The sequence below is a fragment of the Littorina saxatilis genome, linkage group LG2, assembly GCF_037325665.1.
Source record: "Littorina saxatilis isolate snail1 linkage group LG2, US_GU_Lsax_2.0, whole genome shotgun sequence".
NCBI classification, from domain to species: Eukaryota; Metazoa; Mollusca; class Gastropoda; order Littorinimorpha; family Littorinidae; genus Littorina; species Littorina saxatilis.
The window spans coordinates 37,733,030-37,754,016 of record NC_090246.1 but is presented as its reverse complement, the minus strand read 5'-3'; the positions used below and the strand labels follow the sequence as shown (position 1 = coordinate 37,754,016).

The 20,987-nt window shown below is 42.4% G+C and overlaps 1 protein-coding gene across 1 annotated transcript; it reads left to right on the top strand.

Annotated features, from left to right (window-relative positions):
* Nucleotides 1–5,170: 5,170 nt before the first annotated feature.
* LOC138958909 (uncharacterized) lies at nucleotides 5,171–20,452 on the top strand. The gene is made up of 7 exons (XM_070330242.1): nucleotides 5,171–5,370; nucleotides 9,880–11,024; nucleotides 12,282–12,578; nucleotides 13,378–13,548; nucleotides 13,938–14,611; nucleotides 15,250–15,636; nucleotides 16,378–20,452. The coding sequence occupies exons 1-7, from the start codon at nucleotides 5,334–5,336 to the stop codon at nucleotides 16,736–16,738; spliced, it is 3,072 nt and encodes a 1,023-aa protein (XP_070186343.1). The 5' UTR covers nucleotides 5,171–5,333; the 3' UTR covers nucleotides 16,739–20,452.
* The last annotated feature ends 535 nt before the right edge of the window (nucleotides 20,453–20,987 follow it).

The following is a 20,987-nucleotide window of genomic DNA, read 5'->3' as shown; positions in this document are numbered from 1 at the left end:
AATATTTTTACGAATGAATTTTCATCATTTTTCTAGCTGAGGACGATCAGGTCCCGCACGTGAACTAATTACGTCAAATGCCTACCGAGAACTCGAGAAGTCACGATGAAAGAGAGAATCCTTTCTATCTTGGGGAGTTTACGTCAAGACATTGTGCTTGGTTACGTAAGAAAATTGTAAAACGGTTATTTGTGTCCATTTTGGCACACCGCACCCAGCCTTTAGACCCGCAATAACGTGGTCACGGTGGATGTTAAAGGTACAGTAAGCCTCCCGTAAACCATCACTGAGCTCCCCGAGCCTCTACATACAGTGCAAGCATACTTCCATTTGAATGCTCACCGAACGGGAATATCTTGGCTGCTTTCTGTTGAGACTGAGTGAGACATTTTCAAAGAATTAATTTCGTGGACTATCCGAACGGACAATCGGGTGCCTCGTTTTGGTGCTAGACCTAACTTTTAAAATCTAAATAATAAATTGACAGCTTGTTACACAAACATTCTTAAATCATAAAAGAATTCTTTTTTCATCAAGACAAGATCAGTACAATTCGAAGTTTTGAAAGTTTGAAAAAAGAAAAGCCCGGAAACGTCTTTCTCACCGTAGCAGTTTTTTTTAACGGCCAACAGCCACCGCTCTAGTTCATGTGACTCGCAGCCGTTTGTTGCGTTTTACATTCAGAGGTACACAATAACGTGCTATTGCAGATAAGCTTACAGCGAGTGGCATTGAAATCACAAACGGATGACTAAATTGTGAAAAAAAGGAAACTGGATCACACGGGTTCACCGGATGGCTCATGGTTACAATAAACCACGCAAAAATAAATTCTTTGAACATTGCTCGCTCTTTACGGAGGGCACATAGAATGTTCTCAAGCGGTGAGTGTTTAAAGGTACTGAACTTGTCAAATCCAGGTGCACGGAACCCCTGGGGCTTTTAGTCATACATCAGGCAGCTATCCGTTAGAAGAACTACCAAGTTTCATTGACTTGCACCCAAAGCCAGTCAAGAACTGCGATTTTTGACGAATTAATTTCGTACTCGGACCCGGCTGGTCTTGACCTATTTTTGGATCTAAATTTAGATCAGGTAGATCACCACATCATGCACAAAAAGACACGTCACTAGCAAACTATGTCAGACATCATCATGAGTTTGTGTGAAACAAAATAGAGGCCGGAATCACTCAGTTGAATCGAACTCCGACCAAACACCACGTAATAACTAGGTTAATTTATGCACTCGCGCGAACAAGAAACTGTCGAGCTTCACAGATGTCGTCGTTGGTTAGTTTTGGGTTTGTTTTACTACCATAGGAGGATTTTTGAACTGTAAATGCACTCAGCTGCAACAAAAACGCGAAACGAAGGCCGTGAGCTGCACTGTGCCTTTAACTGAAAGGGTGTTTCACTGTGTGTAAAAGCCTGACAGTGTCTGTGATGGTTTACGGAAGGCTGACTGTGCCTTTAATTACATTTTGGGGATAGTTGTGAAAATAAATCGACTTATGAGCGACAAAAAGACAAATCGTTGCTAAACAGTGTTCTGAGCAGAGGGCAGCATTAAAATACAAATTCCACGTGCCCGACCATTCTAGAAATTATTTTGTAAAATTACACTGTTATCTGTTGTAATATAATTCTTTTCATCATCGGCACAATTTTTACATGCACTAGAAATTGCACCTGGCCTGGTACTGAGGTCGTTACTAAAAATGGTTAAAACTACCGGTCCAAGTATACTGCCTAAATCATACCATCTGACTCAGATGTCAAGAAATGACCATAGATCACATTACAATCGTGTGCAGGGATGTTGCTACAAATTCATACCTATAGGACAAATGTCCTGAGTTCTTCAGCATCAATAGGACATTTGACCGCTTTCAGAAAGTGTACTATAGGACATTATGAATTTGCGCCAAATTGCAAACAGCTTATAACACATTTCATGGAATTGTTCCAAAGTCATGCGCCCACACACACACGCACACACACACACACACCCACACACCCACGCGCTGTAGAACACACACATAATATAGTAAATACATCAACACAGTGTGCGTACGATGTCGTATTTGTTTAGTTTCAAAGAAAACACAAAAAAGAAACCAACATCAACAACTTCAGAGCTCTTACTCTGATTACAAACTGCATGATTTAGATAAAAGTTGAAAAACAAAATGATCGGTTTGATCTAATGCTGATCTTTTGCAGGCTTTAGTTTTTTTTCCAGCGGCATAATTCAGTGCTTCGTCTCGTATCGAAAACAAAAGCAGACGACAAATTTAGTCAGTTGGAGTTGTCTCCCGTACTCCTGTAGCATGCACTGATCTAAAAATAATCCACTATTTTTAGATCAGTGCGCTGCACCGAGATGGTTATACCCAAACGGCGCATACCGCAAACGGTTCGGGAATTCCCGACAAAAGAAAAGATCCGCACGCGGCACTGGCAACTTCTGTGTCAGCTGAACACAAGAGCGTTCGGTCTTTTAGAAGATTTGTATCTTGAAATGAAAATTAACGAATATCGCGCTGTCCGCGAAGGAATGGAGTACATATCGGACAATGACCACGCTCAGGCTAAAACGATAGGACATCTAAAGTCATGGCTTCCGACTCGTCCGGCTATTCCACAGAGACCCAGCTCCTGACAACAACAGAAGACCTGCTATCCTCATACGACCGGGGGCGCCAAGTCGACATGGCCATCTTGGATTTTTCCAAAGCCTTCGATACGGTACCCCATGATCGTCTCCTCCACAAACTCAACAGCTACGGAATCTCCGGCCCCATCCTCGCCTGGCTCCAGACCTTCCTCACCCAACGTACCATGCAGGTAGTTGTGGAAGGCACGACCTCCGCCCCAACCACTGTCGACTCTGGAGTCCCGCAAGGCACCGTGCTAGGGCCTCTTCTCTTCCTTTGCCACATCAACGACCTCCCGGATGCAGCCAAGTCCCAAGTGCGCCTCTTCGCAGATGACTGCCTCCTCTACAGGGAGATCGTTGACTTCAGCGACCACATCGCCCTCCAGGAAGACCTGAAGAGCCTTGAATCCTTGGCAGAGAGATGGGGCATGCCTTCAACGCTACAAAATGCTACGTCATGACTCTAGCACGGAAAACCCCTTCCTCCTACCTCTATTCCCTAGACAGCACCATCCTCAAGAGCCGTGTACCCACGAACCCCTACCTTGGCATTCAGTTCTCGAACGACCTGAAGTGGTCCACCCACATCAACTACATCACTAAGAAAGCTAACAGCACCCTCGGATTCCTCCGCCGCAACCTGCACCACTGCCCATCAAACTGCAGGCACAACGCCTACCTTGCCCTCATCCGCCCTCTTCTTGAGTATGGTGCCACCATCTGGGACCCATACCTTAAGCAGGACGTCGAGAGATTGGAGCGCATACAGCGGAACGCATCCCGCTTCATCTCTGGTGACTACAGAACCACGACTCCTGGCTTCGTCACTGGGCTCCTACACAAGCTCCAACTACCAACCCTCCAGGAACGTCGCGAACACCTGCGTCTAACCTCCTTCTACAAAGTGGTTGAGGGGCTGGTGCCGGCAATCCCGCCTGACAAGTTCCTGATCCCTCAAAAACCAGGACGCCTCATTCGTCCACGTCAATCTTCCAGAGACTTTAGCACCTCGAATCCAGTAGACAACTACATCAGGAACAATAGCAGATGCTTCACTGTGCCACGCTGTAACACTGAGCAATACAGACATTCGTTTTTCCCAAAGACTGTAGTGGCCTGGAACCAATTAGATGAAGAAACTGTAACCTCGGCATCGACCGAGAGCTTCAAGTCGGCGCTGGCAGTAGCCAGACGACGATAAAGAACTAGCTGCGCACCCCCCACTCCGCTGCAACAATGCCAGACATCTGGATGACTTGTTCTACAAGTGCAGCGTAACAGACAGATACAGATACAGATACATGCGGCAATGTGAATCGGATATTTTTTTTTTTTTTTTATCGTTATATGTCCGATGTCCGACGCCTAACGACATCCCTGCGTGTGTAGCCTTTCTCATGTGCTTGAATTTCCCTAGTAACTGCGGAAAGTCAAAATTTGCACATAATGCGCTTGAAATGTGTAAATACTTGAAGGGCAACGTTCACAAACACATTGAAGCAATGAAACAAATCAATGCTATGAGTCATAGTATGACACCGGCTTGGGCTTAGGCCAAAGTACAAACGGTAGTTTTGTGATGATATGTCATTTGTGAGGAATTACAGGTGATTTTGTGCAGAAACTTACGTCGCGTGTCTCCCTTCGGACAGAACAATAATTATAGGGTGCAACCGCTTCGGACAGATTTGCCTAGTGCAACCACGGTATACGGTGAGCGAGTTTTAGCGTCAACTAAGGTGACTCGAGTCGAACCGGAGGTCGCAAAAACTCGGTCCGGTACGACTGGAGTGACGTCACCGGTTAACCAACTTTCAACCTTGCTTCCTGCGTAGGGTCTCTCCAGTTCCAAGATGGCTGCCAAGGCGAGGTGAGAAACTTCTGCAAATATTTTTTGACAAAGTTACGGATTGTGAGAAGACATTTGTTGTAAATCACTTAGCCTTTCAAAAATTAAGGATACTGGGTTGGATACTGTCTTGGTTTTAATGCATTTTATTTTAGCAGTGATGTTTATTTTGGGAAGAAATGAGGTCAACAGGAGTTTGGGTGCGATTTCGGCTCAAATGTACTTTAGCGCCCTGAACTTTTACCCGGCTGTTTTGCGCTCGATTTTCACGCTCACTTCTTCATTGACGTTCGAATCGATAGTTCGATGTTTTGGCATTACATTCACATCAACAATAAAACAGTACTGCTTGTTCATCATCGTCGTCCATCAACTCTCCACAACAGTAAATCCGTAACGCGCTTGTCGCCATCTTGTTGCAAGGGACGCGACTGGACACAACCCAACAGCGTTTCCGCGAAGAAAAAAACCAGACATGCGCAGTGACCCTACCGTAGCTCAACCCTGTTCCTCGCGAAAACTCGCTCGGTGTGAATTACACTGTCACTGGTTCTGCTGAGCGAGCGAATTCCGTCAATTTCAAAGATTCGCAATAACTGCGTTACTTCCCGTATAACACTCTTCAATGTAGAAGATTGCTTAGTTCAACCAATGAGCGTGGTGCAATTTTCGGTTTCACGGAAGGGGCTCGAACATTCTTCGAGTATGGCGAATTGTACTTTTATTATGGTAATCGTGTTTTACACGAATATTTTGTAATCTTGGAAATGTTGACCTTGTACATGTGACAAAATCTGAGAGACGATCCGGACCCTGTTTTGTCATGGCGAACGCGACGCCAGCCGTCCACGGCGATGAAGGTGAGTCACTAGACACCACTCACCACTGGCGTACTAACCCGGAACTTACGATACGTGACATGTAGTTAACTCGACGAAGTCTCGAGCGTTTAATTCTGTGTGTATCCGACAATAAACTCACATGTCCTTGCAAGGGTAGAACTGACTAATGCTGTTGATAATGTGTGCTATTTCGGAGTTCAACAGTTGGCAACTGGCAGGACTTGACTCTGTGACCAGGCCGCTGATTAGACACAAGTGGACGGGTCATCAGCCGGGAAGGAAACCAACTAGAGTTAAGTTCCGCATCAATACGAAGTACTGACACAATCTACAAATAATAACAATTTTAAAGAAAACAATCTTTCCAAGTCACACCTTAGCAATCTGAGAAACTGAGTCATCAAAAGCTGACCAAATCTCTAGACAAAGTGTAAAATATCCAAATAAGATCCTCCAGTTCCTGAATCCACTAAGATGCCATCAACCCCCCCCCCCCCTCCCCCACCGTGTTAAAATATGCACGTCAGTCAGTATGTCAACTTCTCTCTTTCTCTCTCTTTCTCTCTCTCTCTCTCGCTTATGCCATTACCCTCGTTAATAAAGAATTTGTCTTGTCTTGTCTTGTCTTGTCTTGTCTTGTCTCTTTCTCTTTCTCTTTTACTGGCGGGGAGTATCCTTCTTCATCGGTCTTTTTTTCTCAACCGAATTCTTACATTTTCTTATCAAAAACCTAATTAATAAACTGATATTATAATAACCAACACAAAAAATCATACCATAAATTTCTTATGTTTAACTCAAAATTCCAATAATACACCCAAATCTAGCTTTTCCCCCCACATTAAGATTTTCCCATGGTCATTTTTGTAATTAAGATACAATAGTTCACAAAATAAATATAATCATTTTTCTATTGTTCCCTAAAATAATCAAATATAATACATCTTTTTCATTTAAAACTTTGTTGAATATAAAATGTCTTACAAACAAAATCTGTGCATACTTTCCAACCCTTCATCACCTCTTGGCAATAAAAAAAATGTTCGAGGGTGTCCAAGTCATTATATAACACTTATTCGATGTTCTTAATCAAACGACGTTAAACACCAAATAAATAAATAAATAAATAAATGTTCTTAATCCCATGTTGTTTAACAAAATACTGGTTGGGTAAATTTTATGCAATATTTTCCAGTGTAACAGACCTAACCTTCCTTCTTTTGTACATTTTACAGTCAATAACCAGTTTCTCTTTTCCAAGTCAACATTATAAGATGTTTGATGGGTTGTTGACAGACCAGTTTTTTTGTCGGTGCGAGGGGGAGCATATCGTCTTTTGTTTCATATTTATTGACCAAGGCCGAAGGCCGCGGTCAATAAATATGAAACAAAAGTCGATATGCCCCCCGAGGACCGACAAAAAAGCTGGTCTGTCAACAAACCACCAAACATCGTTTTTGTCATCATTTTGGTAGTGAGAAAATAAGTGCACAATCAACCCAGGGAGCCATGCTTTGAAACACGGGTTCCGTGCTGATAACCACACGAGTCCCGGTTTGATAACCACTGGCAATCAAAGCTGGCGTGTGAAAGCAACTTTATGTTGGGATGAATATGTCAGGTTTGAGAATGCACAGTTCTGTAGGTTCATCTCGGTATTCCACCCCCTCGGCTTTCTGTTGTAAATATTAAGCTGAGTGATCGAATGTGGAAGCTACGTTTGGTCAAAGGTCACAGAAGATTTGCGTCGTGCAGTGAAGGAAAGAATCGCGATCTTGTTTCCGACTCAGAACCTCTTTGTTTTTCATTAGACCTGTCATTCTGCTTTCTCGGCTTTGTTGGATGTTTGCATATCTTGTTGCTATTTTCTTTGCTTTTATTATTGTTTCTTATTTGTGCTTCGTTTATCGATACAACGTCTTGTGCACGGGTCAAAATGTGTGTCAGGGGTCGTTTTACTTGAACTTGACGTTCGTGTTTCTCCGAACGTCTGTGCATCGAAACACAGATACACGCACTCCATGACTCTGTAAGAAGACAAAACATATCGCTAGGTTTCATTTGTTTTTGATGAATGTATGACCTTTCATGAAGTAGTTTTGTTATTTGTTTACTTTTGCCAGTTTGCAAGTTCGTTTTTGGAACTTTGCAAAGCAGTGTCGTGTCGTCTGTTTAGGTCTGGGGAAACACCAATGAAAAGAGCCGAAGAATCCCCGAGCGTTTCTATTGGGTTTGCTTTTGATTACCTGCTTCCTGCAACTATGGTAACCGGGGATTTATTGCCTGGGGAACATGAGATTTATTTTGTGAATGAAAACTCGTGAAAATGATGACAATATATTTTCTTTTTCAAAACTGAATCACAGGCACTTGGAAATATGAACATCAAAATCAACTAAACATGTTATAATATGCTTTGGTGTTATATTACTAACATTAATAATTAAATCCTGCAGTGAAAAATGTCGGTATAGTTATGTGTATATCAATCTGGATTTAAGTGCTGTGCATAATATAAGATGTTTGATGGGTTGTTGACAGACCAGCTTTTTTGTCGGTCCGAGGGGGAGCATATCGTTTTTTGTTTCATATTTATTGACCGCGGCCGTCAACAAACCACCAAACATCGTTTTTGTCATCATTTTGGTAGTGAGAAAATAAGTGCACAATCAACCCAGGGAGCCATGCTTTGAAACACGGGTTAATTCCGTGCTGATAACCACACGAGTCCCGGTTTGATAACCACTGGCAATCAACGATAGCCGTGGAGCGAGGATTATCAGAATGAGCTGGCGTGTGAAAGCAACTTTCTGTGTTTTTGAGTTCATTAAATGTTGGGATGAATATGTCAGGTTTGAGGATGCACAGTTCTGTAGGTTCATCTCGGTATTCCACCCCCTCGGCTTTCTGTTGTAATTATTAAGCTGAGTGATCGAATGTGGAAGCTACGTTTGGTCAAAGGTCACAGAAGATTTGCGTCGTGCAGCGAAGGAAAGAATCGCGATCTTGTTTCCGACTCAGAACCTCTTTGTTTTTCATTAGACCTGTCATTCTGCTTGCTCGGCTTTGTTAGATGTTTGCATATCTTGTTGCTATTTTCTTTGCTTTTATTATTGTTTCTTATTTGTGCTTCATTTATCGATACAACGTCACGGGTCAAAATGTGTGTGTCAGGGGTCGTTTTACTTGAACTTGACGTTCGTGTTTCTCCGAACGTCTGTGCATCGAAACACAGATACACGCACTCCATGACTCTGTAAGAAGACAAAACATATCGCTAAGTTTCATTTGTTTTTGATGAATGTATGACCTTTCATGAAGTAGTTTTGTTTTTTGTTTACTTTTGAGAATGAAATAATAACACCATTTTCATTCATAACATCCTTAACAAGTAAAATAAGACATTTAATAAAGTATTTAAATGATAAGCATTTCTGTTTTTATTATACATGTATTCATATTGTTCTAAATACATTGGTCCTTTAACAATACTGGACTGGTGTAAGATCACACTTTTTACAAAAAATACTTTTATTATCTAGCCAGGTCAGTAAAAGTTGTCTCCAAAACACTGATCTGAAATTATTAACGCCTTGGAAGATGCATGTGAATCGAAACAAGATAAACCAATGCCCAACCTTGACAAACATTATCTTGGAATAACAGACCAATAATTGTGCGTCGAGTTTTGCAGACTATCAAGACAAAAAACACAAACAATGATTTGTGCATAACACAACATTTACTGATCATATTCAAACCATATTCTCTTACTTTACACGTTACTTTTTGTCCTACTTTTTCAAATACACGTGTTTTTCTTCAAAATAAACCTAAACACAATGGACTTAATGTGATGTAAAACATGACAAGGCACTGCCAGAGACTGGAAAATATAAACGAACTGAAGTATAGGAAAAGTTTTAACATTACATATTATACTTTGTCTACTTAAATTTCTTTTGGACCAATATTATTGGTAGTTATTTGTTGTATTCATTGAATTCTCTTTTACCAATTTTCCTCACTGAATGCATGATGATGCAGGCCTGTACATTTTTCTTACTCCCATATATATATTGGTTGGGTAAATCTATGCAACAGATGCAATCTTTTTTTCTTTTTTGCATTTTACAGCCAATAAACATCTTTTTTAATCTGATGTTATTTTTTTCTTTTCCAAAAATTACGCGCGGAGTTTTTAATTGTCAGAATCAACCAAACATGTTCAAAAAAATGTTCATTTTATGTTAAGACATTTTTTGATATTAACCTTTTAATGATAAATATGGATATATAATGTGGTAATGTGCTGATCAGTCTGGATTTGAGTGCTGTAGATAATGCATATTGTCCCCTCCTCCCGAAAAATAAAATAAAAATAAAATAATAATAATATTTAAAAACAAAACAATTGACAAGCGGGACTTTGACATGGCGCTGACTGGCAACATTGGAAATCTGCAAAGTTAAGCACAAACACAGCCTATGGAACGTTCTATATCTGTGTCTTTTCATTTCTTGCAGCTCAGCGGCATTATATGATATGGCGAGCAGAGAAGGACCAGCGTCAGCAGAAGTTCTGTGAGGACCTAGACGTCTTCCCGCACCTCTTCTCCCTGAGGCAATGGCTCCGCCAAAATATTAGCACTCCGCACATCGAGGCCTTGCTGGGAAGGCAACAAGCGGAAATGGCAGAGGACTGTTTCCCTTATTACTTGGAGAAAACGAGATGTCGCAACCTGATCATCTTCCTTCTCTACCATCTGGGGCGCACTCGGGAGGCCTTTGATCACTGCGAGGCCGATTTGGAAGATTCAAGCAAGTCCATCATCTTCCTGACGTTGCGAGCTGTCCTTCAGTGGGAGTTAAACCGCAAGCAAGACTGCGCCCGTACAGTAGAGTATCTTCAGGACTTGTACAAGGTACCGGATTTCGAATACCAGCTGGTAATAGCAGAATCAGAGAAAGCCCACCTGCTCATCTGTGTAGGACCAAAGGGGTTTCTCACTGCGGTGGATCTCCTGCGGAAAGTAATTAATGCGTGTCCGGATTCCGATGTCTTTCTGTGGAAGTACGATCTTGCTCTCGCCATAAGGCGAAACTTCAATGTTCAAGCCTACTCGGAGCACCAACAGCTTTCCGCGTCTGACCTGGCCAGAGAAGCTGTTTATTTGCTGAACGATGCAGCAAGCAAATGTCCGAATCCTATCTACAAAGCTAGGGCCACGGTCGAATTGAGCAGGCTGATTACTCATCTCTTGGGATTCGTCAAAGTTGCCAGAGAAGAGGATAGAGAACCCATCAAAAATCTGTGCGAAAACTTCGACGACGCAGACTTAATTGAAAAGCTTATGGATCACTTCCAGGATCTAGACTACTACGTTCTTCGCGAGTGTGGGCGTCACTTTTTGCACAGTAATGACTTTGACAGGGCAGTGCGTTGCCTTGACGAGTCCTTGCGAAAACACAAGAATTCTATGGTTTATCAAGTCTTTGGCAAAACGTACCTCTACATGTATGGGAAGAAGGTAGCATTCATACCTCCTTCAAGTTTTTCAGCTGACCGTAGAGAGCAAAATAACGCCAGCGATGGAGAGACATTGGAAACGGGATGTTCTGATTCGTCCAGTTATGTTACGGAGTTGTGCGGGGGATCCTGCTGTTCTTTGGTGAGGCTGAATAGTTGCTGGTGGTTGGGAATATGGATGTGGTGGTGGTGGTGGTGGTGATGATGACGACGATGAAGTTGATGATGAATATGATGATGAGGATGATGACGAGGAGGAGGAGGAGGAGGAGGAGGAGGAGGAGGAGGAGGAGGTGGTGGTGGTGGTGGTGGTGGTGGTGGTGGTGGTGGAGGAAGCTCGACGTTAGTAATGCTTTTATTCAGTTTGTAAGAAGAGTAATACAAGAACTGAAGCCTCTGCTGACGAGGATTTATTCATTTATTATGTCTTATTTTTTTTAGTTAATAGTTTAAAAAAAATATAAATCAATTTTTTTAATCATGATTACGTGAATTAAGGTTTATTCTGTATAGTTATTGTTGAAGAACCAGAAACGTCAAAACCAAGCAGATACTCTCTCTCTCTCTCTCTCTCTCTCTCTCTCTCTCTCTCTCTCTCTCTCTCTCTCTCTCACTCTCTCTCTCTCTCTTTATCTCTGAGTCTATCTCTCTCTCTTTCTCTCTCTCTCTCTCTCTCTCTCTCTCTCTCTCTCTCTCTCTCTCTCTCTCTCCAGTCCAAACAATTATGGTAGGATTGTTTTCACCACAGAGCTTGATTTCTTGTCAAAAGACTGTAATTTATTGGTGCTGCTACAGTTGTCATAAAAGGCTAAATATCTGACAGTGGAGTAATGGATAGGGTTAGGGCCAACGTAGGGCTAAAGGGATAGTATTCTTTGTGGAACAAGAGTAATCTGAAACGCTTTCGTTCACGTTGTTACTGGCACACGGGTTGCAACGATAACAACCAGAACTGATAGGTTGTTTGGTTTCAAACCGGAAAAAATGACATATATATATCCAAACGAATGCTTGTGCGTTGCAGTACTGTCTAACTGCAGAGCGCGCCCTTGTTTTTCGTGAAACTAACGAAAGAAAGGTGTGGAATTCAAAATGACTGTTTCTCTACACAACACCTTACTCTCTTAGTCTAGTCACTGAGATGGTGTAATAGTGTTTCGTTGTGTTGACGGACAGTGTAGACATAGACAACTTTGTTATTTCGAGTGAAAAATTCATGATCGATGCATTTTTAAAACTGCATAAAATATATGAACTTCGTTCACGAGCAAAATGTAAGAGACAACCTTGTTTGTGACTTTAATTCCTGTGAAATGGTTTTCTATATGTATACAACGATTTAATGATACGATGGTCCGATGAAGTGGCCAAGTGTAGGCCTAATGCTGTCGTGTTTCAGTGCCCTCCTGGTCAGTGTCCTGTGCAACACGATCCCGGGGAAGCTGAGCTGTTGGCAGCTGAATTTGACCGCACTCCATTCATTGACGAAGCGGGACATTTCAGAACGACACAGTCTGATGGAGTGGGCTCCATCCTTCCATTTGGTCCACTGGACACAACTGGACGTGGTCACGAACAACACGGAATGGATGGCACGTTTGGTCAAAGGCCTTATATGGACACGGGTGGCCAGTTTGGAACATCTCAAACGAGCGTTGCCGAGAATGTGTCCAGGAATCGTCATCCACCTACCAGAGTAAGAATCGTCCCTGTGGTTTGCATCTGAGTTTTGCATCATTCCTAAAAATGTTGTTCCTAAAGTTCTTGTTCCTTACCATGGTCGAACTTATTCTTTAAGTATAATGACGTTGCACATAATTAATCGTTGCACAAACATTTTATTTGAAATACTAAAAGACTGATTTATTTACTTTTCTTGTTTCAAAGCTTACATTTCTGATTTAATCTTGTAAATATGCCGCTGTGAGTACGTGCATGTTTCTTGTTACTTTTTTCAGTCAGTTCTTTTGAAATTTCTTGTTCTATGGCGCTATACATGAGACAAGAGCATAATTTGCACTTGGACACACACCAACGAAAGTAAATTCGTATGTTGAAATAATTAATGTGTAGTTACAAAACGTATGCAGCAAAAAATATCTGCGCAGGAAGTAGCCAGGCTGTTGACTTTTTAATATATGTGTCCAAGTTTGGGGATGCTCTTGTCCTACATAACAGTCTAGACAGATCTGCAGTTGTTTAAATGATCGTTCACACGGGAAGAACGTTATTTTTTAACTTAACTGTTTGCCCTCTGTTTTTGGTATAAATATGAAATGTCCGTTAAATGGAAATGAGCTTCTAATCAATTCTGTTTCGATGCAAACATACCTGTGCCATTGCTCAAAAGAAGAAGAAAAAGAAGAAGAAGAAGAAGAAGAAGAAGAAGAAGCAGCAATGATAGTGACGATAATGACAATCATAGTTGCTGCTGCTGATGGTGATGATGATGATGATGATGAGGAGGAGGAGTGTAAAATGTATGAAATAAATAGGCTCAGAGTGCAGTGGAGAGCAGACTTCTTGAAGAATTCGAGGAGAGTTCACGAGCGTTCTTGAACCCGGATGGAACACTAAGGACCTCTCAACGAGACGGTATCGGCAGCATTAGACCACCCGAGCAATTATGGCCCTCTAACCCACAAGAAGGAAGGCCCACACTGCAGGTAAATAATTCTGTTTTGTGTCTTTTTTTGCATCTGTTGCCGGGGAGACTGATTGAACAAGTCCTGAAAGCAAGCGTGCAAGAACGGTTGAAGCATATGTGGATGCATTTCATGTTAACTGACTCGAGAAAGTAATCTGTTTGTACAGGTCTGAATGACGAGTGTCTAGTGTATGTGTGAGCGTGTGTGCGCACCGTGCAGAGAGAGAGAGAGAGAGAGAGAGAGAGAGAGAGAGAGAGAGAGAGAGAGAGAGAGAGAGAGAGAGAGAGAGAGAGAGAGAGAGAGAGAGAGAGAGTTTTTTTTTTTTTTAGAGGAGGTCTGCTCGATTCAATGTTTTTTTGTATGCTTATCATTACACTATCATGCTAACTTTTGCTCATTTCATTTAGACCTCGCATTCGTTTCCGCCACCAACGAGGAATTCCTACCAAGGAAGGGAAGGTGGTATCGGCCAAGTGGGCGTCAGCAATTTGCTTCAATGTAAACATCGATGCTACTTCTACAACATTTCAGACCCTCGCATTCAAACTGCAGAGATCTTTTATCTCAAGGGTATTGAGTTAAATCCCAGAAATTATGGGTTGCTGTACGACATAGGTCGTATGTACGAAAGCCTTCGTGATCCACGGAAGGCTCTTGAATTCTACGAACGTATCTTTGTTGAGAGAAAATCGGCCAACGCTTTGAACGTTGTAAACGCTTATGAAAGAAGCGGCTGGTGCTATCTGAATATGAGCGAGCTCTTGCAAGATGTTCAGGAGCGACAGCATCTGAAGGGGAAGGCAGAAGACATGTTCATGAGTTCCCTAGTGGAATGCCGCCAAGCAGTGACTCATCTGCCGCATATCAGCGCCAACAGGGCCAGCTTGTGGACCTCCTACGCCAGTTTGCTGGACATCCTTCGCCACTCAGAGGGCGACAGTAGGCAAAAGGAAGCGGACGTACACGAGCTGGTTGGGAAACACTTAGAGGCGATTGAAGTGTACCAAGAGGTCCTGACTCTTGCTAACACAGACCAAGGAAGAACTGAAGCTCTTTGCGGAACCATTTCAAACCACTTGAGGTAATTTAACATTCGATCTTCATAGAATGATTAAAAAACCACCCGTACCTTGAAATTATATTCTTGTGAAACCGTTTCAAATCACCTGAGGTGATTGACATTCGAACTTCAAGGAACGAGTTCCGACCAACTGAGGTAATGTTTAAAACACTTGAGGGAATTTGACAGTATTCCTTATGAAATCATTTTGATATATAAACAACTATAATTTAACATTTTATCTCTATGAAACGATTTTAAACTACCTGAGATACTTGTAATTTGGCATTCTGTTCTTATGGAAATATTTAAAACCACTTGAAGTATAATTTGCCATTTGATCCTCATGGAACCTTTTAAACCACCGGGGAAATTTGACATTTGCCCTCAGTCTGGCAGACAACGAGATCCTTACACATATATTGCTCATAATAGTTCTTAGAGGAATGTGTACCCTTTCATGGTTGTAAGCCATCAAACACGTACTGATGTATACTTATTGCATTTGTTTGCTTGCCTGCTTTATTTTGTCATCGTTGTCATTGTTGTTTTCATCGTCGTTGTTATTGATTTATATATATGCATACTTTCCTCGCAGCAATTGAGAGCGCATATTGTTGTACTTCTTTTACACTCTCATCATTCTTTCTTTATTTCAGCGTGTCCAAAGTGAAAGAAGCAAAGTTCATCCTTGACCTGTTCCTCACATCGGATGAACGCTCATTCATCTTGACCGATGACAACAACGTAACAAAGAGGCTTCGTGATGTAGCAGCACAGGTGTACAGCAGAGCGTTTCGACAAGCTCTGGCCTCTGGTGACACATCTGATGCACATGCAGCCGTCCGCTCAGCTCTGGTTTTAAAGCACATACTGCCAGATGCTGATGCTCGTGGACAAGCAGGGAACTGTGGCGCTGAGCAGCTACTTGAGCAGTTCGACGTCTGCATCTTCTACAACGATCACGACACTGATGGACCAGATGTTGGGTTGGAGGAGATGTCTGAGGCTTTGAGCACAATAACGAGAACAGCTTTTGGGATGAGGTAAGGCTTATATATATAGACGTGGTCATTGACATAGGCTTAGAAAACTTTATCCTGCATACGTAGTTCACATGTGTGTATATTATGCTATTATTTAAATGTGGCCTAGGGGTTGCAATATTATACATTGATATACTTCTTTTTGAAATTTTCCGACTGTCAATATGTGTATTGAAACCCTCTCAAAGCCACTTTAAAATATGACGGAGCGCAGCTCTCACTCGCATTTCAATGTAAAAGAAAAAAACTCGCGTAAACCTGTTATCACAGAGGAAAGCCATGTGCTTTATACTCTGTTACCTCGACTGAGAAATGCATTTGTGTTGCATTGTATAAACTTCAGATAAGACACAAACTTCACATTCATAATCCATATTATGCGCGACGAACGGACAATTCAATCAGTTTTTGTCTTGTCCTCACTTTCTTTCCTGGCTCACCTAGTTTTATCATTTTCATTGTTTTGCTTTTTTACCTTACTTCTGTTGTAGATTCTACTGTCTTTGTAAATATTGAAACTACAATTATTCTGTATTGGTTCTCATGTTTGCGGCATATTTATATGTGCGCGAGAGAGAGAGAGAGAGAGAGAGAGAGAGAGAGAGAGAGAGAGAGAGAGAGAGAGAGAGAGAGAGAGAGAGAGAGAGAGAGAGAGAGAGAGAGATTTTGAAAACCTAATTTTGTTTGGAATATACCTACACGATATCGCAAGTAGTACATCATTGCAGTACATCCTTGCAGGGTGTCGGTGAATGACGAGGAGGCCCCGCTAGGACGCCTCTCGTTCGTCAGTGAGCTTAGCCTGGCACAGTCTGCTCCCCTGGTCATCCTGGTTGTTGCCCCTGGATCAGAATTGTCTCCACGCATGACCTTCATCGCTGACACAGTTCTTCGGTCTCACAAGAAGGGCAGCGTTTTACCAATTCTTGTAGGAGATGGCACTACTCATCGTCTGCCTAACCCTCTTCATTGCCTTCAGCCGTACGTCAGGGCAGAGGAGATACTGCCTGTGGTTGGAAGTGACGTCAGACACCACGTGGACGCTGTTTGCAATCTGTTTGAGGCTTTCTTGGAGGGACACGAGATGTGCTGCTATGAATGATACTATCATGCTTATAAAGATTTGCTTCAAATAGCTTTTGTGGCAAGGCAAGGCAACGCAAGGCAAAATGAATTTCAATAATCCCAAAGGGCAGATGCTTTGCTTATCTCTGCTTTAAAATAGCCAACCCTTTTTAAACATAGCGTGTTGTGAATGTTGCCTTCCAGATGACCAAAAGAGTAAGTATTTATATAGCCTTTTGAATTAAAATGATGCAGAATTGTTTTGAAAGTAAGCTTGATAATCTGCTTTATCTATGACGGCCAAGCATCATTCTGAGAGATTTATATTGATTTTTCTCTCCCGTAGCCAGCTTACACTTAATTTTTTATGTTTGTCTATATGACGTGTTCTTCATCCTCACCCTTGTCAGAACAGCCCAGCAGGAGTTGTTCCCTCTGCTTTCAATGGGCTTGGGTGCATATAGTCTGGCAGGTGGTAGACGTTTTTTTTTTAACATTTTACCCAATTTTGGTCGTATCACTGAAACATTTACCAAGGTCGAGCAAAATACGATCAACCTGAGAGTAGCACTTTACTCTTTTAACAGAAAATATTACTTATCGTCTCGAACAGCTTTACTTCTAAAGCCCTTTACATGATTTGATTTAATTTGTTTTAAAATACATGACATAAAAATAAAAAACAAGTCCACTCCTGGCCCCTCAAACAGACTAAACCTGTTAGTTTTAGAGAGCTGTCCTTGACAATAGTCTCTCTGTCATGCTCTTGCGTGCAAATGTGTATAGTAAAGCAAATTTTTGTAGGTTATTTTCGTAGCCTAAACTCACTTCTGTTCGATTGTCTTTGTTTCCTAGTGTGGTTGTAGTGTTTCACATCTACACAGTGAGTTTTAACAACTTGCCGTTTCCATAACTCATTGCAATACCTGATACACATTGTGAAACAGGTCATTGGAATACCGGAGAACGGCATTATTGAAGATCCTCATATTAATTATACTTAAACCAAATTTATATATAATCACTCACGTTCATGGTGCATTTTTAGCTGTAAAACATATGTTTTGTTTTTATTTGTGCGTCTTTGGTTTTTGTATGCACTTACAGCGATTGTTGGTCAGTACCTTTTCGGTTCAACATTGTTAAATTATCAAATGTAACTCCAATATATGGTTGTTGGGCACAATTCTGCTATCATCATTTGGTAAGAACAAAAGAAACGGTGTATATGGTGTTTTTTTTTAACTGTATATGTATCGTCAAAATCGTCGTTTTTCGGTTAAAATTCCTTGAGCAATACAGTTGTGATTAAAAATTCTGCCAGTGATAAAGGTTTTGTTTTTGTGTATGTGTATGTGATACGTACCCCTTACCGGTACCATTCTAACTGCTAGTCCAATTTTTATTTGCGATTTTTAACGTGAGACTTTTAGTGGGTGGAGATTAGTTAGTCATTTTATATTTTTTGGCTAACTGCCGTTTGAAGTGATAATACTTGTGATGGCTGACTGCAACGTTCAAATGCTGAATATAAATAGATGTTTTGGGGTATAATCAAGATTCATTCGTATCTAAGATACTTGGCAAATCCACTAGGCTTGAGTGTAAAAATAGGGTTGGAGCAAAATCTAAGGAACTTGTCGAAAACATGCAAGCTAGAAATCTATCGCAAATTAGAGAGCATTTATTGGCCCTGAGTATCTCTTCAAAAACTGCTTTGTCACAAAACTGCTATGCCCTATCGCAAAAGTATTACGATATTGCGACAACTGCCAGCCAATGAATGCAGGACTCATTGCTCAATAGGTCTAGTGCGTACAACGGTTGATGATACAATGGTATTAGGCTGCAAGGCATTCAGTGCCAACGCTCTCAAAACACAAAACAAACTAACATTTTGTTTGGGCTACCAGAACTTTTGATTTTAAAAAAACACACATTGTAAAACTTTTTTTTTAAAGTCATAGTCTGGATCTAGTCTTATTTGAAAAATTGACTTCATTAAATATGTACAGTTTCCTTCATTTTATACTGTTCAAAAAAAGAAACGCATAGTTGCTACTTGCCAAATTTGTTTTATTTTTCGAAAAAATTAACAGAAAATCCAATATTTAGATTATTTGTTTAAAATTTGGTATGGACACAGTTGAATGCACACACAGTTCATTTGCATCTTCAAATCAATCAGTCAATCAATACGATTGGGTGCCGAGGCTGTCAAGTCAGTAGGGGGTGTGACTGCCTTGAGCAGCAACAACTGCCCGGCACCTTCTGGGCATGGACTGGATCAGATGCCGGATATCTTGCTGTGGGATGGTGTCCCACTCCTCCTGAAGTGCCTGCAATAGATCGCGGTGATTTGCCGGCGCTTCTTCTCGCCTGCGCACACGTCTGTCCAATTCATCCCAGAGGTGTTCTATCGGGTTCATGTCTGGCGACATGGATGGCCAGGGAAGCACCTGGACATGGTGGTCGGTGAGGAACTGGGTGGTGAGTCGTGCTGTGTGCGGGCGAGCGTTGTCGTGCTGGAATATGGCATCCTGGTCAGCCAGAAGAGGAAGGGCGTGTGGGCGCAGAATTTCCTCCACGTATCGCTGGGCAGTTATGCGCCCTTGGACGTGCACCAGGGTGCTCCTTCCAGCGGTATTGATCGCCCCCCACACCATGACGCCTCCACCACCATGAAAGGGTGCCTCATCCACACAGTTGGGCGCGTAACGTTCGTTTACTCTCCGGTAGACCCTCCTCCGACCATCATGTCGCTGGAGCAGGAAGTAGGACTCGTCGCTGAACCACACGTGTCTCCAGTGATTCCGGACGGTCCAGCGAAGGTGCTGGTTGCCCCACTGCACTCGGTTCTGGCGATGGCGGCGGGTGAGGACAGCTCCTCTGTGAGGTCTGCGAGCTCTCAAACCAGCTTCATGCAGGCGGTTCCGCACGGTCTGGTCCGATAATCGGTGTGGCCCGGGGAGAGCCTGGACAGAAGATGAGGCCGACAGGAAACGATTCCGGAGGTGGCGGAGCCGTATGAAGCGGTCGTGAGCAGCAGTTGTCGCCCTTGGTCTTCCCGCTCGTGGCAAGTCAGCAACGGAGCCAGTGGCTTGAAACCTGACCCACAGTCTACTGATGGTGCTCTGGGACACGTGGAAGTGCCTGGCGATTGCACTTTGACTTTGGCCTGCTTGTAAACGACCCAATGCAATTTGGCGGTCTTCTCTGCTCAATCGGGCCATCTTTCGTCGCTGAATTGTCGTCTGATTTCTTTGTGGCGAACAATCCGCTTTTATGGGTTTTGGAAGACATGGTGAGAGCTCAATATTCCCCGAGTTTCACGAGATTACACTGAAGCATGACGAGTGGTCATGCCAAATGAGCAATTTTGACATTGTAGCCACTGATAACGCATGCGTCACGTGCAGAGCTCACTTGTGGCAATGGACGAAAGGTCGACGACCAGATAAACATTTTCTGCAGTTTGGTGGATATCCTTGTAGCCATATAACTAAATTAACCAAATATTACAAGCTATGCGTTTCTTTTTTTGAACAGTATATTATATTAATTGCCTCCCTGTGTGTGTCTTGGTGTGAAATTTAACCAAAAAAGATTTTCACTTCAAAGCAATTAATGCAATCAAGAAAATTAGGTAGACAACGTGTGAAGAGACCTTTATTCTTTATTTTGTTGTTGATGATATCACTGTGCACCTTTTACTGTTAAAAAAAACCTCTTCATATTATCTCCCTTGAAATTTTTTTTCCCCCCACAAGTTGTATTCACTTAGGGGTAGTTTTAACCTTCGCCCGACGTCGTTATCGACTACACACGGAAGACATCGTGGGGCCGTGCGGACCCATGCTTCTCAAAGAAGGAAAAATATGCATACCCTTCTGTAGACCCATGCTTTCCAAAGAAGCAAAAACGTGCATCCCCTTCCGTAGACGCCGTGGTTAAACTTCCGCGACCGGCACGGTTGGCCTAGTGGTAAGGCGTCCGCCCCGTGATCGGGAGGTCGTGGGTTCGAACCCCGGCCGGGTCATACCTAAGACTTTAAAATTGGCAATCTAGTGGCTGCTCCGCCGGGCGTCTGGCATTATGGGGTTAGTGCTAGGACTGGTTGGTCCGGTGTCAGAATAATGTGACTGGGTGAGACATGAAGCCTGTGCTGCGACTTCTGTCTTGTGTGTGGCGCACGTTATATGTCAAAGCAGCACCGCCCTGATATGGCACTCCGTGGTCGGCTGGGCGTTAAACAAACAAACAAACAAACAAAAAAACTTCCGCGA

Excerpts from the sequence above, each read along its gene's own strand:
- LOC138958909 (XM_070330242.1), top strand. The coding sequence starts at position 5,334 with ATGGCGAACGCGACGCCAGCCGTCCACGGCGATGAAG. Across the intron at positions 5,371-9,879 it reads AGCCGTCCACGGCGATGAAG|CTCAGCGGCATTATATGATA; the intron begins GTGAGTCACTAG and ends CATTTCTTGCAG. Across the intron at positions 14,612-15,249 it reads ACCATTTCAAACCACTTGAG|CGTGTCCAAAGTGAAAGAAG; the intron begins GTAATTTAACAT and ends TCTTTATTTCAG.